The sequence below is a fragment of the Mastacembelus armatus genome, chromosome 9 (genome assembly GCF_900324485.2).
Source record: "Mastacembelus armatus chromosome 9, fMasArm1.2, whole genome shotgun sequence".
Lineage (NCBI taxonomy): Eukaryota > Metazoa > Chordata > Actinopteri > Synbranchiformes > Mastacembelidae > Mastacembelus > Mastacembelus armatus.
Window position 1 is genome coordinate 9,711,320 of NC_046641.1, and position 17,360 is coordinate 9,728,679.

The window sequence follows — 17,360 nt, forward strand, 5'->3', positions numbered from 1 at the left end:
CAAACACTGAACTCACAACACAAAGCGTTAAAGCATTTAGGACAACTGTGATGGACCCAGCTCCACGTGAGAGGTTGCATTCAATGCCTCTTTTCGTGTCGTAAATAAGAGCTGTATATATATTCTGCTATTTGATCATTTATAATTCAATCATTTCCTTCGCAAGTGATTCTGTATTTTAGAGTGCCTACTGTCCTAATTGTGCCGAACTTTGAAGATATTTTGGATACAGTGGATAGTGTTACCAACGCGTCCGTGAAGGCATCATGAGTGTTGTGAAGCCCTTATTCGGTGTGTGATTGGTGCCCTGTCGCGTCACTCACTCGGCTGAACAGACGCTTCCAAAAACCGAGTCACGTTTACTCGGAGCCAATCACAGCCCCGTGTGATTGTGACACCGTGGGATTCCGCGAAATTGTTTCTTGGAGCTGAGAGAAGTGCAGCTCACAGTCAAATGGGACAAGTTGACGCGTGTTTTGGAGCGCACAGGAAGGCGGAATCAAGGCGGGCACAATAGGTCAGTCTTTACGCCCTGCGTGTTTTTTGACCCGGCACAAAGAAAAAGGGATCCGAGAGGTGAAGGAGGAGCGGAAGCCGGGAAACGATTTAACTTGTATCTGTCTTGAGCGGGTGTTTATTTGTCCGCCCTGCAACCTCGACAAGAAAAAGCAGCCTTTTGCGGAACAGTCACGCAGAGGACGACACGTGTGGATGGTTAACCGCACATGTTTCCTGCGGTCTGATCACCTTATTGTGTCCGCTTTGTCGGATTGTTGCTAAAATAAATTATTGTTTCTTTTCTTCGCTCGGCTGTGCTGTGGCGATGTCGGAGCTCGATGTCTCTGCGGACCGTGTCCCCAGGCGGACAGAGGACACGCTGAAAGAGAACCAGGAGCACAGGACTTTACTGATGGTGGCGATGATTTTATTGGACCTGAACAAATGCAACCCGAGCGCTGTCAGCGCCGGGGGTGGTGAGTGTCTCGGGGACAGCGACGTCGGCGCGCAGGAGAAGGTGGAGCGGCCGAGCTGCCGGTTAAACCCCGGGGACAGACCCAGGCAGTCCACCAACAAGAGGGGGGTGGCCGCTCCGGCCCCGAGACACGACTCTCCCGAGAAGAGGCACCGCTGTCCTTTCACCGGCTGCGGGAAGATGTACGGCAAGTCGTCCCACCTCAAAGCGCACCTGAGGGTCCACACCGGTAAGTGGAGGCACCCCTGGGTGCTGGGGTGACACGCCTCCGAAACTACAGGCCCGGTTCTGTTGACGTCAGCGAAACCGGTCTGCGTCACCTCGGCCAGTGTGTTTATTTCAGGTTAACTGTTACAGAGTCCAGGGGCTATTTCCAGGACGTGAGTTGAGTTGGAAAAGATGAGTGACAGACGAGTCCGGGAACATTTCAGACCCGATGACGACAAAAAGTCACAGTGTGATACTTTAACACTTATGCTGAAGACAAACTCTGAGCCTGAGCTGAGTGACATGAGGGATACAGCAGCCACGTGTTCCTGACAATGATTCACTGATTTTAGGAAAGTGCCATGAATTTTCTCTCACCGGGGTCTGCGTGGCCCCCAGCGAGACGAGGGGAGGCGTGTGAAATAGAGGGGAGGGTGGTGGTGTGCGTGTGTGTGTTTTAATATAGCCTACTGTTGACACTGCGATCTGGGAACACCGTGTACCGCCGCCCACACTTGCGCTGTTCAGGCAGTGATAAGTCATCCTGGACCACTATGAGATGATGTAACCAGTGATTGTTGTCAGAGATACATGTGTTTTTAGCGTCGACATGTCTCATCGGTCCCTTTATGCTGAAAGTGTCGATATGTTGTCCCGAGATTCACTGCGACACAGCTGTGCCCACATGTTGTCGTCCAGAGGTGGCTCGATCCCTGCACCACTATTTCCTCATACGTCATCGTCCTCCTCCCCTCCCGTGCGATTGTAAACAAGAGCAGACATGTGGTCCAGCGGAGCACGTGGTGAAGGAGGAGGAGGTGGAGGTGGAGGTAGTCTCACAGGTTTTTCTTTTTTCTTGTTTTGTATTCCGGAGGTTCATACCATGACTCACCATTTCGAAATCACTATGTTCTATAATTGTTCCTAGAAAACGCTGTTTATGCGGCTCTTCGCCAAATGTGGCTTTGCAGCACAGTCTGTTTCTAACGCTGGTACTTTCTCCACCTATCTATTACTACCAGCCCCGCTTTACCCAGGGCTAACAATTAACTCATGTGAATTCAGTTTCAGTTCAGTTTATTTGTATAGTGACAAATTACAATAAAATCATCTCAAAGCATTTTACAGAAACCCAACAAATCTCTTATGGGGAAGCACTTGGCGACAGTGGAGAGGATCACCTCCCTTTAAGGAAGGGGTCACCAGCTGTGGCCCTTCATGGCCAACTATCCCTGCCCCACCCTCTGCTGATTACCTGGATCAGGTGAGTTCAGCCAATCAGAAACAGGAAGCGGAGGGATATCTGGAAAACAAGCAGGACAGTAGCTCTTGAGGACCAGGGTTGGTGACCCCTGCTTAACGGAAGAAACCTCCAGGAGAACCAGGCTCACTTTGGGGTGTGTGGATAGTGGAGAGAGAAAAGAACAGAAACAACAAATAAACACTGTGCACATCAGTAATTTAGAGCTCTAGGACCAGGGACACCTGCAGAAGGTACAGTGTGAAGGTGTGTGGTGACGATGGTTAAAGTTTTGTGTGGAGTCCTGTGTCTGGCAACAGCTTTAAAAAAGCTAATTCTGCATTAATACAAACCTGTGTGTGTGTGTGTGTGTGTTTGTGTGTGTGTGTGGGGGTTCTGTGTCTCTCCTCAGGTGAGCGCCCCTTCGAATGTACCTGGCCAGACTGTGGCAAGAAGTTCTCCCGATCAGATGAGCTGACACGTCACTACCGCACACACACTGGCGAGAAGCGCTTCACCTGTCCAATGTGCGACAAGTGCTTCATGAGGAGCGACCATCTGACTAAACATGCCCGACGACATTCGGGCTTCCATCCCAGCATGCTCCTGGGCTCCAGCGCAGCTAAGCGACGCCGCTGCTCTGCCTCTGTGTCGTCCTCTGATTCTGGGGACCAAAGCCCTTCAGGGGTGTGAGACACAAACACATGTGCTGTACATATATACATTAAGGTATATGCACTACATACAGAGGCATATGCAGACACAGATACACCCACCTGTGTGGTGTGTGCACCTACACACATAGATCTCTTCAAATAAGACAACCAGCTAGACCACTTTTCAGAGTTTTTCTGCTGCACTCAAACTATTGTGCAGCAGCAGAAACATTTTGACGATGACTGTAATCACCACTCTTGATTCCCTGAAGTGATGGGTCTTCATTAAGGATTATTCAGGGTCTGTCAGACAGATCTGTATCGCCATTTGTAACTATTTTGCTCTGTGGATGAATCTCCCATCCATGTGGTAATCATGTACATATAAACCAATCAGCCACAACATTAAAACCACTGGCAGGTAGAGTGAATATCATGGATTCTCTCATTAACACTGGTTTATATTATGCAGCAAGTTGCTGTGTTTGATGACATCCAAATTATGATGGTGTTCCTGGTAGGCAGTGGTCAGTACTTACCAAGGGTGGTCCAATGAAGAACAACTGGTGACCTGGCAACAGGGTCATGGGTGCCCAAGGCTCACTGATGCATGTGGGGAACGAAGGCCAGCCCCGTCTGGTCTGATACCGCAGAAGAGCAACTTTGGGATAAATTGCTGAAAAACTCAGACCAGTGGAAGAAGGTGGCAGGGTCTCATGAATCTTTTTTTTTTTTTACATCACGTTGTGCATGAATGTCATTCGCCTATGGAAGAGATGTGACATGCTGGGGGGAAAAATAAGCCTGATCCACACAGGCCCGACCTCGCAACCCACAGGACTTAAAGGATCGGTTGCTAATGTTACGGTGTCACATGCCAGGGGACTCCTTCAGAGGCCTCGCAGGGTCAGAGCTGTTTTAGCTGCACAATATTAGGCAGGTGGTTTTTAATGTTGTGGTTGACGAGTAGAGTTTTCTTGTACATACATAGTTTTCATTAACACTACTGGTGTTCACTTTGCCTCACAGACCTGTTTTACAAGTCGACAAACTCTTAGGACTGAGATATACGTAGTGTTGTAAAAAAGTACTTTAGTGAATGCTGTTGCACACATACATCCTTACTTACACTGCAGTCTAGGACTCTTCAGACCAGGACAAGTTGAATGTACAGTACAGTATAGCAGTATTATCATGTAAATATTTTAAACAGATCCCCTTTACCTTAGATTGTATACTCTATACACTGTAGTTAAGTAATATTAGAGTAATAAGACAAAGCTTTAATATAGAGAAACACAGAGTATTTAACTTCATATGTCAGTATATGAGGAATACTGTGAGCTTGTAGGTATGGGTAATGTGATGAAGCATAAATGCCACATGTTAAAATAACTGCACCATAATAGATGATAATACATAAACCAGCCTCACGGGAAAATAACTTTCAACATTTGTGTTGCTTTTTCCAAGCTTGAATTCAGAGGATTGTGACCAGTGCAGGAAAACATAACAGGGTAAAGCCTCTAAAAGGTAAAGTAGGAACTTTACTTTTCCACTTGCAGTTGAAACACTTTTCGGTGGCATAATGATCCATCCATAGCTAAAGTGTTCAAACTGTAAACTAGGATGTCTGTGCCTTTTAAGGGTTTTGTGGGACACTTTCAACATTTGGAAGTACTACCTGAATAAACATTGATTATTTATTCAAAGTATTAAATATCAAGGACTGTCTCTCATACCAACAGTGCCAGCTGATGTACATTGAAACTAGCTTTTGTTTACTTTGTGTGCAGACTGTATTTTATCAGGGAATAATGTGATGCATGGTAGTTAAAAACAATAATGCACCCCCTGGTGGTGGATATGGAAGCACAACATTTCTCATGCCAGAAAGTCATAAAACCTTTCATTTCTGCCCTATCATCTTAAGGCTGTTTTATTAGTTTGTTTATGAATCATTTCCATCATGTAGCATGTTTGCATGTATTGATTTAGTACAATGTATTATTTTTTTGTCTGTTGTGTTTTTTTTTTAATATTACTAATGAAATGAGAGGTCTTATTTGCCCAATAAGGGAACCAGAAACATCATTGATGTCATTAGTTTTCTACTTGCTGCAGAATTCATTAAACTATCCAGATGGAGTGTAGGTTTAACCTCGTAGGACATAGTCTACATACATTTCTAAAGTGAAATCCTGTTTCTTTTCTGGCATTATGACAACTGTGATTAGATGTTGGTGCCTTTCAGGTGGAAGCCCTTACTTCTGATGCTATTGTACTGTATTCGGGGACTCTCCTTGCAGGCCCCGTGTTATTGCAATATACACAGCTGTGTAATAATTAGTGCTCAAAAGTTTTAACAGTAAAATTATTTTTTTCCTTTATAAAAATTCTCATTACTCCTTTTTCACAATGCAAACCCATATCTGATAGCATTATCGTGTAGTTCACAGCACTGCCTAAGTTGCAGAAATAAGGACATGTGCTCCTTTAATACTTTAATTGATAATTCAGGGCAAATATTTAATAACAAAAGTACTAAGGGAGAAAAGGGAGTGCTACATTAGCTTTGTGTTTATTTGTTTTCATACACCACACATAATAACATTGTTAAATACCATAATGGAAGTGTTTACAATACAAGAAAGTCATTTAAAAAAGGAAAACCAAAGAAAAACTATTATCACCCGTGTCTAAATGTAAAAAATAGCATAACTTCACAGGCAGCAAATGCTCTTCAAAGAAACAAAAGATCAAGATGGCAATAAATACACATTTTTTTAAACTTCTCTGTACTTAAGGCATACTATATTTGCAAATAATCCACTGATTTAAGGGAGCAGAGAGGATCATAAATGAAGGATATGAGTGCTTGAAGTCAACAATCCTTGATGTTGCAATTAGAAAGTATTGTCCAACCTATTAGTCAAACGATACAAGTAAACGCCATCTCACTCTTTATTTTGGTGTTGTATGTCTATGCATGCAGAGGTGTGTGTGTGTGTGTGTGTGTGCGTGTGTGAGAGAGAGAGAGAGAGAAATTAGGGTGAATACTCCTAGTGTCTAAATCTGTAAAGCCCCCCTCTATTCCCTTTGGCCTTCGTAATGTGAGCATTATCTGTTAGAGGGTCAGTGCATTGATATGTAATCTACCCTTTTGACACAGTTCATTTCAGATAAGACACTGTCACTTCTCTGCTGGAAAGAATACACAGATATAAGCCCAACATAATTAAACACAATGTGCAAATTCAAAATCATACAAGTCAAGCTAGTGCCACAACAGTAGTATGTGACTGAATAGCAGAGATGGGGGATAAATCAAATGTGCAACAAATTACTTTTTATTTTTCATTCAGTTATTCAGCCTGGTGCTCTTCATGCAATTCATTCCTCAACAATTTATGTTCATACATTCATCCCTAAACTCTGTAATGAAACATCCCGAGCCATTACACTGTAGGGCATGTGTTGAATGTGGTGTGAATGAGTGCAATGACCTGGCCTGTGCTACATAACAACCCTGTACAGTACAATGAATACAGTACAAGATATCCTCTAATTGGGGGTACCATGGCCACAGTCCATACTTTTCATATACCAATACTTACAAACATACTAATTGGCTGGTCAAATGAAAAAAAAGAAAAATGCAACCCAGAATTATTGTAAGCAGATCTGTTGAGTCTGCAGCTATGATATGATGATATTCCTTATTCTGCAGGGCAACTGAAACCACTTTAAAGCGTCCACTGAGCTTTTGTTCCTTGCCTGCTAATACTGGTGTGTTATGTAGCATCGTGTTGACCAGTAGAAGGGCTCTTAAACACAAGTGCACGTCCTACCATAGGAGGAAGCCACCACTTTTACTCATATTTTAAATACATAATGAATATGTTCACATAATTTTCCTTCTAGATTTTAAACCAAAGCTCCTATATGTTAATTTGATTATTTCTCATTGTCATTATCATCATAGCACTTAGCTCTCATTACAATATTTTACCAACACTTCGCTGTCGCCATCTGGCCGCAAAGTAAACTCACAGCGGATGAAGGTTGGGGGTTATGTTGTGTGGAACGGGGCAGGGGGCAGAAGGTCATTAGGGTGGGGTTACTGTATTTGACAGGTGGTGGAGGAGGTTGCCTGGCAGCACATGCAGGTAGGGTTGACTGATTTGGGTGGGATCAGATCCAGATCCTCATCGTCCGGGATCTCGTCTAGACGGTAGCCATCTTTCAGCAGCTGGATGTTCAGATCCTGATTAATTTGCTGAGGAGGGATGGGCAGACAGAGGAGTTTGACTGGTTAGAGCAGTGTTTCCCAAGCCCTGTGCTGTGGATCAGTACTGGGCTATAAAGCATTTGCTACTGGGCCATGAGGAAAGCTATGATATGATTCATACTTTACATGCTATTTCACTCTTGTACTCCCACAACTACATTGCATAGATTACAGAGTGGCCAAAAAACTAGTCGTGAGCCCCACACCCAGGTGATGCGTTCACTGTTGCTGGTTGATGTGTCACTTTTGGGGAAAGATTACTTATTCCCTTATCATTTTAGGAGGCATTTGATCCCTTTTCATGACAAATGTTGGGCTGGACAGATTTCCATTTTTCCTATTCTGGGTGGTACATGTCAGAGTTCCCCATGGAAATTAGGTGACTGGAGGGAGGTAAATAGTAGTGAAGACACAGGACAGCTAGGTACATGATGTGAGTGAAGAAAGCAACAGCGCTGATTGTAATGAGATACATAATTTTGTGAGTGGATTTTCTATGAATTTGAAATGCTTCATCTACCAAGACCACCATGTCAGTAGTCCAACAGTGGAACTTAGTGACTTCTGTTCCATGACAACAAACACATCTCCTGCGCCTGTATGAGACTAATACAATGTACAATCATCAAATATTAAGACTGTGCTCGTGACTTAGACTGGCTAAAAGTTACAGTTGTAACCATAGCAAAGTGAGTTATAGTACTGTCACAGATGGCTCTAAGGATCAGCACTTGGAACTTTGTCAGGAATGTGATGACTACTGTCCTACTGCGATTTTTTTCTGCAGAACAAGTCCTTTGTTTCCATGTACACAGAAGCAATGTCTTCATTTAAAACCCCATCATTTACCTTTGTATGTATTAACTCTCTTGTTTATTGTTCATACAAAATATTACAATATTGTTATACTGTAATGTACAAAGACAGCAAGGTGGATTAGTGGTTAGCGCTGTTAGTAAGAAGGTCCCTCCAGGTACTCCGGTTTCCTCCTACAGTCATACATGTTTTTGTACTGTGGGAGGAAACCAGAGTATCTGGAGAAAACCCACACAAGCACAGGGAGAACATGCAAACTCCACACAGAAAGGCCCCTGATGGGTTTCAAACCAGGAAACTTTTTGCTGCGAGGCAACAGTGATAAGCACCAATCCACTGTGCTGCCCACAACCACAGTTCCTTATGTTAATCTACAGAACAACATTTACTCTAGGTTAGCTACATATTTCTGACAGCAATGTGGCATAAACTGTAAACTCTTACAGGTTTTTAAATCTAACCTGCCATATATCCAAAAGTCTGGACTTGTCAGAGACAGAAAACTGATGCAGAGGAAGGAAATGAGGATTCCTCTGGGCAACAAACATAATGTGTCTGTGATTTGTGCTTAATGTCAGCAATGTTGAAAGCAGGATTTACAGGAGCAGACACCCAGAGGTGACATTACATTTGTTTCCTACTTTGTGTCTCATACACATTTGTTCAGGTGCATCTGCAGCTTAATCATCTACTTGCAGAGAGAGAGAGAGAGAGACAGCACATGCCTATAGAATTAACATGGATGAACAGGATGGATATAAATGGGCTCACTCTAAGAACAGCTTATAAAATCCTGACCTCGGCCTTGGCCTCTTGACAATTGTGGAAAAGAAGGAGGAAGGGAAGGGTGGGAGTGAATCAGAGAGTATACATGGGGTAAAGAAACTGAGCTGATATATGCTCTATGACGCAGCTCACCTCAGCAGAGGAGTATCCTGACGATGAGTATCTAGACATGTCAAAATCATCATCACTGAAACAGAAAAACACAAGTTAGCATATTTTTGTGTGCTTGTGTGCTTCTCAAGAAAACTAAGTGGATTAATGTGAGTGTTTGTCCACCTGTCTGTGTCTAAGGCCACCAGAGGCTTCTCATCTGGGCTCTGGTCTAAAGAGGAATAGCCTTTATTGGGCACTACCAGCCTGTGGGGAGGAAACAGAGAATGAAAGACAGGACAGAGAACAATAAATCAGAGGAGCAGAGAGCGGGGTGTAAAAGACGAAGAGGTGGAGCAGGGAAAACAAATTCAGGAAGAGGGCGGTAAAACTGGCAGAGATGTTGAAAGAAAAGGACAGCGAGCTTGGAGTCGACATCACAGCTTAACTACAGTAACAACAGACTCATGAAAGAGACAGAGTTTCTATCTTACAAACTCTGAATCAATAAAACAGTTTTTCACTACTGCCCTGGCAAGGAAGGCAAATAAAGATTAGAATAAAATTCATTCAGTCAAGTCTCTGAAACCATGTTTTCAGAGTTTCCACATAGAAATTTCTATACACAAAAATCTTTTGCCCTCAAAAGCACCACTGTAACTGCTGCCATCGCTCAGATAGACACCAATAAACAACAGTAGGTGGAAGTTTCTATCTCATCACGTCGCTCATTTCTTACCGTGTTCTGGCCATGACATTGTTCTTCTTGGGCTGCTGGTTGACTGGACTGCCTACAGTGTTGCCGTTCTTCAACGAGCCCTTTCTGGCCAGCTCTCTCTGTTTCTCTGCACAACAGACAGAGGCAAAGAAACACACCTCAGTTAGACCTCAAATGACGCACAGTGGACACAAAAACTGATGTAATAAGGTGGAACTGTCATCAGCTGACGTCAGGATAATGACATCCTCTGTTTCTGATCGTGGCATCGGGACAGTTGAGTTCCTGTTTGGATGATACAGCGTTTGAATTGATTAAAAACCTTAGAGAGACAACACACACCTTTCTGATTCTTATCAGTGATGAGTAACTGAGTAACTGAGCCAGTGATGAACACACTAAAAACACTACACAATGCATTAAATATATAATGTGCCCCCAGGTGAAGGCATCACATTTTTAATCCAGAAACAACATTTAAAAGGCCATTAAATACACTTCTCCCTCTCAAGGTCACAAAAGTTTATGAAGCATGCAGGCTTAAAGGGATATGCTCAGATTGTGTTTTAAAGGCAGCACAGTTTTTATGACAGTGTTTAGATGTCACAAAAACACTATGCACAACCAGTAAAATAAAAGAGAATAATGTGACATATAATGGTAGCCATCACCGTGGCCTCACTTTGAACATGCAGAAAGGATGAAGAACAAAATGAACCTGTACAGTGGCTCACACTATATGGCACACATGGATCCTAAAGTTGCATTTTTAAAAGGGCTATTTTATGCATCTTTGTCACTCTGTAATTTACTCAAGTTTGAAGATTTTTGGTTGTGAAAGGCTTTGGGCAAAGCGCAGCAAAGAGGGGAAGGTAGGGAAGGAGTTTAAAAAAAGAAGTGCTGCTGCTCCGGACTGGTCTTTGTCCAGTGAGCTCATTTTAGCTCACTGGACAGGATAGTGGCTTTTCATAAACACAAGAAACTCACATTTCCAAACATAAAACTAATATTGTTTGCCCTGGATAGCTGAGCCCAATAGGCTAAATTATGAATTAATAAGAGCTAAAAAAAATTAGACTATTCATCAAATTGTTGATTAAGAAATAAGTATGAACACATTTGATAAAACCTAATTCATTGTTTAAGTCACTGACTGAGCAGAAATACCAAACCTTAGCTAGTCCCAGTTTCTAAAATGTGAGATTTATTCTGTTCCTTTTTTTAGCTTGGCTGTAAATTGACCTTTACAAAAACTTTTGGGGCATGGGATTGTTAGTTATCGGATTAATTAAAAAATAATCAACATCTGTGCTGATCTTCCCTCCATCCAAGACCTGTACGTGTCCATGGTCAGGCTCTACAGAGCACTGTACGCCAAAACCACCCGGCACAGAGACAGTTTCTCCCCCTAGGCTGTCACTCATGAACTCTAATGTCACACAGTGGCAGAGATAACCACTGTTCAATATTTATAGTTAAATCCTTGCACTCATGCTGCAATAGTTCACACACTGTGTATATTGTATATATAAAAATATAATTTTTCTAGCCTTTTTATTTTTAATTTCTTTTCCTTTCTTTATTTTTAAACCTCCTCCTCCCTTTCTCAAAAAGTTTAACTTGATAGGCATCTTCTCTAAAAACTGAGCCTCACTCTTCAGATGCAATAATGAATTAAAATGCCACAACACAGCTGAGCAGCCTGTACACAGATTCCTCTTGAATCTCTACCTTGTCTAGAGATTATGCCACATCTGCACATAACATCAAGTTACGTTTTACGGGACTTCAAATTTACAATCGATTACAGTATATGCTGATTCCCACAGGCAGATATGTGACCTACAGTTTCCATATCTCTGACTCACCTATTTTCATCTGCAGGGGTGATGGCTTGTAGTTTATAGTGACAGGTTCCCCCTCTCTGTTGTCTGAGTCTGCCTCTGACGCTGTGGACGACGCCGGGTCCTTGAGGTAAACGGGAAGAAGGCATGGACAGAGAGATGAGCAGAAATGTGCATTACTGAGGTATGGATGAATAATTAATGTCTTGTAGTGCATAATAGACCACTACTATGCTTAGACAATGTGAATAGATACTATGTGATCCCTTTTATTCTAACATATCACAGTGTATGGATAACTTGTCTTATACATACAACCTAAACCTTAACACTCTCACAGTTACATCCAACTGATATTACAGAGACTGAAATGAGACCAACATTTTGAGTGAAGGCAAACATGAAGTTAAGATTTAACCTTGTTTTTTCCACTTTGTTCAGATGTCACTTGGAGAACTCCTACAAGTCCCTGGGTCCCAATTTTAAAGAAACACCCTTTAAAATGCACATCTTGTATATAAAGGGAAACGATAAGAAGACAAGAGATGGTTTAAATCAGTGGGATGAGTGGAGGTATGGGGACGCCTGTACATCATACAGGCAGGTCATACTGTTGTGGATCTAGCCTGGCTCTCTCGCGGCCCCGGCCGTGGGCAGCAGAGGCCGCCCTGCAGGCTGCAGTAACCCAGGGCCCCGCTACAGGCCACGCAGCGCACCGCCAAATCATTTTCATTAATATCAAAAGATACGGTAGTTGAATGCCTTATGCGGACATAGAGTAGTATAGTCTGTATGAAAAGCCGCTCACTAAACATCATAGAGGCGTCGCAGCTGGAGCAAGTTGGTGCATGGATGCTGAGGATGTAGCAGCAGGGCTGGGATGGGATGTTTTCGCCAGACATGACGGATGCTGCTCACTACGCAGCAGAGCGGACGCTGCTTGCACCGCACAGGGCAACAAAAAGGCCAGTTCCCGAACAAGTCCCCAGATACATTACACTGTCATGTTACTATTTTACCATCATGACAGCAGTCTGAAAAAAAAAACATGCTGAAAATCCACCACTGGTACATCAGCGAGTATTACGCATGGCTGATGATGGATTAGTCGGAATCCCACAGCATAACACTTCAAATGTCAGGGCCCACACACTCAGCATCCTGGACTAACCATCTAAATAAGAAAACATCAAAACACCAGCCGCAAATCTGACTTACCAGCGGCTGCATCTCCGCCTGCATCTCCGCCTCCTGCACGGCGCTCGGCACTTGGAATCTATCTATTTCTTCCATCATTTTGGCAACTCGCCCCTGTCCTCCCTTCTCTTATCGGCTAAATTACAGTAGCTGCTGTTTTCCACGACTTATCGCCGAGATTGTGAGTGGTCTCAGATTTGTAACAATCTCTGTAATTCTCCGGTGGTGAGCTTCATCCCAGCAGGCAGTATGTCGACGGTGGTGTGACCAGTTGGGTGACGATGACTCTACCACCCACTTCCGGGTGGGGTATCCCAAGCTATGGTCCGGGGATTCAAAAGCGGCCTTAAGAGGACAAATGTGTTCCCCAGTATAGAGAGTAATAGATTCATCTATTTGTTTTTCTTTCTTGTGCGGAGTGACAGAGAAGATGAAGTCAGAGGACGAATCATCTCAAAAACAAAGAGAGTATTGTTGTCTCTGTCCTGACATTCATGACAAACCTTAAATATTCAAGACATTCCTTCATGAGAGAGACCAGAGAGAGGCTGCTTAACAACACATCAGTGGGAAAGTCGATTTGGAGTTTGCAATTTTAATTAAAACTGAAAAAAATGATTCAATCCAATGAACTGCTTCGAGCCAATTAATCATAATGTCAGAAGTTCTTGATTTATCAGGAACAAACCTTATTTCCACCTTATTATGCTTATAGTTATACTTCAATCCTTGTACTGTATATATTGAATGTATAAAAATATTCTTTAAGAATCTTGTACATATTATTTCTAACTTCTAATTTCTATATTTTGTATTTTGCTTTATTTTTGAAACTCCTATCTTCTTTTTTAAAGTTTAATCTTCTATGTTAGTTCTTTGTACACGGAGAGCTTAGTGAACTGGAGTCAAATTCCTTGTTTGTGTGCACAAACTTGGCCAATAAAGTTGGTTCTAATGATTCTGATGGTTCCCATTTGGTACTTTGGTTACAAACCTTAACAGGACCTGCAGGGGACATTTGCTCAGGGGTCCATAAAGGTTCACAGATTCAAACCACTGGATGCTGATACATCACCACAGCCACAATGTCTGTCAATCAGAAAACATGTGTTGTGCAATTCTGCTTTTGTAGCCAGCACTTCAGACATATTTGATCATTCCCATGCATTATTAAAGCCTTCCCACAAGATACCATGTTGTTCCTATAGATTAACCATCTTGTTCCTATGCCTTATTAATGTGTGGTCTCATTCCTACCAGTGTTAATTTTGGCACCTGCTTTTAATTATTGACCAAGTCTTAATAAAAATGTACAAACGGTTGATATATGTGATTTTTTTTTTTGATAGCGACAATATCTCTGTTAGGGTCATGGAGCTGTTTTAAAGATTTCAAGGCTACTTATCGGTCATACAACTGATATAATTTGCAACATGTTGCTGATAAATAAAACTGACTTGACTTAACTTCCAGGGATTGATATTTTTTTTCTTCCTCAGGCTTTGTTGTAGAAGGTCTGTCCGAGACCTAACCGCACGTGACGACAAAGATGAGTTCTTATTATATAACCTGCAGAAACAGTGCACTTACAACATCAAGGTTTGCTTTGGGGTATGTTGTATGAAACTGGTATACTATCACAGAGGAAATTAGTCAGATACAATATTATACATTGATATATTCTATAGGTTTCACAACGAAGCAAAACAATATTCTTCCAATAGAGAATGACTGATGCATGATGTGTCTTTTTTAATGATGGAGCTGATTGTAATGTGTGTTGTGTATTTTAAAGTGTATTCTTTGTTGGAACTGTGTTGACTTTTAGGTGTTGAATTGAATGTCAATATTAATTAGTAATTATTCTTGGTTATTCTGGCAAATTTGCTGCATTTGATCTATTCTGTGTATTTGCCTTTATTCTGACGCTGATAGATATTAACATTACAGTAGCCTATAAGCAGATGTGTCAGGAGCTGTAGCAGCAGTGGTCTGGGCACTGAGGCAACATCCCAGGTCTCTGTTGGGGGTCGTTGCTGCCTCCGCCCTCACCTACTGTATGACATTAATTAATTCATTAAAGCAAATGAGCTTGAATGTTTATCTTTCTTTCTTTGATAACACACTAACACAAGATTAACAAACTGAATCTTTGATATGCTTGCCAAGGATTATCTGGGAAATACATCAATGAAATTTAAATATCTTGATATAGCAGGTGTGTTCAGCCAATCAGAAGCTGGAAGAAACCAGTTCACCTTGCCTCCCCCCTTTCACTCGTCTAAGATGGTATGTTCCAGCACACCTGATCCAGGTAATCAGCAGTGGGTAGAACAGGGGCAGCTGGAAAACAAGCAGGACAGTAGCTATGGAGGACGCGGTCTGCTACCTGTGTCCTAACAGGAAGAGGAAGTTTACACTCCTGGGCGCATTTCAGGACCTTTGGTACTGAAGAACGGGTAGACGCTCATTTCAGACACGAGGATTATTTACAAGGCCGCATGATGAAGTTCGTGATGGGATGTCTAAGTTTTAAACCAGGACGGTGTGAGGTGGTGCGGTTCCTTCATTACACACAGCCTTCAGCAGCAGGTAAGATTAGTTTTCTATTGTTGTAGCTATTTAGATAAAGAGAAAACATGTGGTGTATATGAGCCTGGTACAACGGACAGTTAATGAGACATGGCTACATGTGTACACACACACACACACACACACACACACACACACACACACACACACACACACACACACACACGGTGGTGTTTGATAAGGATCTGAAACATGGACCTATAACCTCAGGTCTCCCAAAACAACACTTGCGATGCGTTTGGTTGTCATTCAAAGTCACTGACACATCTGACTGCACTTTGTCCTTACCTGGAAACACCAACAGAGAGCAGCACCACCATGCTCTGCTGCACAGCCGCAGAGAAGCGTCTTGGCAGCAAAGAGCCACAGCTGCAGCCACTAACTCCAGGTAGCAATTGAAGGCTGAGCCAGCAGGTGGCAGTCTAAGTCTACACAGGATCAGGGAAGCAGCATAGATGGAGGGTGAATGACAATGAGATGTGTGCAGGGTCAAGTAGGTCATTGTGTTTTAATCTGCTAAATTCAGACTTTTTTTGCTCCACACTTCTGGTCATGCATATGCATTAGATACGACTGTAGAGGCATCTCTGAAGGTCAGCCCCTCTCAGTTTAGCAGATGTGAGACCCTTGTTTGTGAGGTGCAAATCAGATCATCTGCTCAAAAAAGCTGAAGAAGTTTAATAGCTGATTAAAACAAATTAAGAGAAAGTGTTTTCTTAGTTGAGTCGTAATCTCCTGCTCTCCCATTCCACTATATCTCTCACACTTTGTCTCGTTTTTTTTCTGCTGTGTCACACATACTGCTTTTTCTACCACCATCATTTCATCTAGTTTCTTGCTATAGTTAGACCCCTGTTAACATAATAAAACAATCACAGTTTAAATTCTACTAAATGATTTTGATGCTACAGTTGTGCTGTTGTGAAGATCAATTTAATGACTCTTGGACTGTCTGTTTGTAATGGTAAGGAGTGTTTGTCACTAAATCGGGTCCTGGTATGAAGAGCTCATTAAGTTTCATTGCAATTTTGTCATTGATTCTTCATAAGCAGTAAAACAGTAAAATATAACAGGTACATCTCATTCCTGCACATTTTTACATTTCAAAGATGCCTGCCCAGTATTGGCAATACATTTAGCCACACACTGCAACAAAATAAGTTGTGTATACAGTAGGTTCACACTTTCTCTCTTCATTTTATTTACAGTCAAGATGTGTCATTATACTGAATTATATATTACATAAGAATCAAATGGTTTAAAAAAATCCACACATTTTTAGGCATGTAGTGTCCAAAACATAGATTAACATTTGATCCTTTAGGACATGCCCATGAGTCAGAGTGGGGCGATGTGGGTTATGTAACCCCTTCAGCAGTGCAGATGAAGCTGGAGATTACTGGCCCTTAATATGCTTATTAGTAATCTCTCTGTCTGTAATATTTGTCCTTATTATGTAACGTCCCACAGAGAACAGTGACCCTCTTCATTTCAGCTACCAGTGGAAGACATTAGCAATCGCTGCTGTATAATGCATAGTTGGAAATGGAGGGATGGACTGACTGATGCAGAGTTCAGGAACCACATCTAATCTTAACTGGTTGAAATCACAGTAAACGTCATCCAATCTGTAATAATTTCTCCTGAGAGGGATGCATCAGTGAACGTGTGATGGGTAAAAGAACAGATGGATGACTTGATGGATGGGGCTTATTCAGTGTTTGTCTTTCATTGGCATCACACAGGATCAGTTATTAAACTCCTTCATCTTTTCAGAAGATCTGATTTGAAAACCATGGAAGATCAGTGCAGCGGTTCATAAACTGCGCTGGAACGGACTGACCTTCACATACGAGCAACTCACTGTGGTGTAGATCACTGCTGGCCAGTTTCTATGGGTCTGGCACTAGATGGAAATAGAGAAACAAATCAGAGGCCGACAGCCAAAGA

At 42.3% G+C, this 17,360-nt stretch overlaps 3 protein-coding genes across 3 annotated transcripts in view; 2 read left to right on the plus strand and 1 right to left on the minus strand.

Moving 5' to 3' along the window:
- The first annotated feature begins 523 nt into the window (after positions 1-523).
- On the plus strand, positions 524-5,466 carry klf9 (Kruppel like factor 9). Its single transcript, XM_026321527.2, has 2 exons — positions 524-1,202; positions 2,833-5,466. The coding sequence occupies exons 1-2, from the start codon at positions 824-826 to the stop codon at positions 3,111-3,113; spliced, it is 660 nt and encodes a 219-aa protein (XP_026177312.1). The 5' UTR covers positions 524-823; the 3' UTR covers positions 3,114-5,466.
- A 141-nt stretch (positions 5,467-5,607) lies between these two features.
- Positions 5,608-13,242, minus strand: fam219ab (family with sequence similarity 219 member Ab). Its single transcript, XM_026321528.2, has 6 exons — positions 12,840-13,242; positions 11,646-11,745; positions 9,799-9,904; positions 9,246-9,326; positions 9,102-9,156; positions 5,608-7,355 (listed from the first exon to the last, which is right to left on the minus strand). The coding sequence occupies exons 1-6, from the start codon at positions 12,915-12,917 to the stop codon at positions 7,197-7,199; spliced, it is 579 nt and encodes a 192-aa protein (XP_026177313.1). The 5' UTR covers positions 12,918-13,242; the 3' UTR covers positions 5,608-7,196.
- A 1,939-nt stretch (positions 13,243-15,181) lies between these two features.
- Positions 15,182-17,360, plus strand: part of bco2l (beta-carotene 15, 15-dioxygenase 2, like) — a 28,422-nt gene continuing 26,243 nt past the window's right edge. Inside the window, exon 1 of the mRNA XM_026321601.1 lies at positions 15,182-15,410. Coding sequence (XP_026177386.1) covers positions 15,320-15,410 — 91 coding nt within the window. The 5' untranslated portion in view covers positions 15,182-15,319. The remainder of the gene's footprint in view (positions 15,411-17,360) is intronic.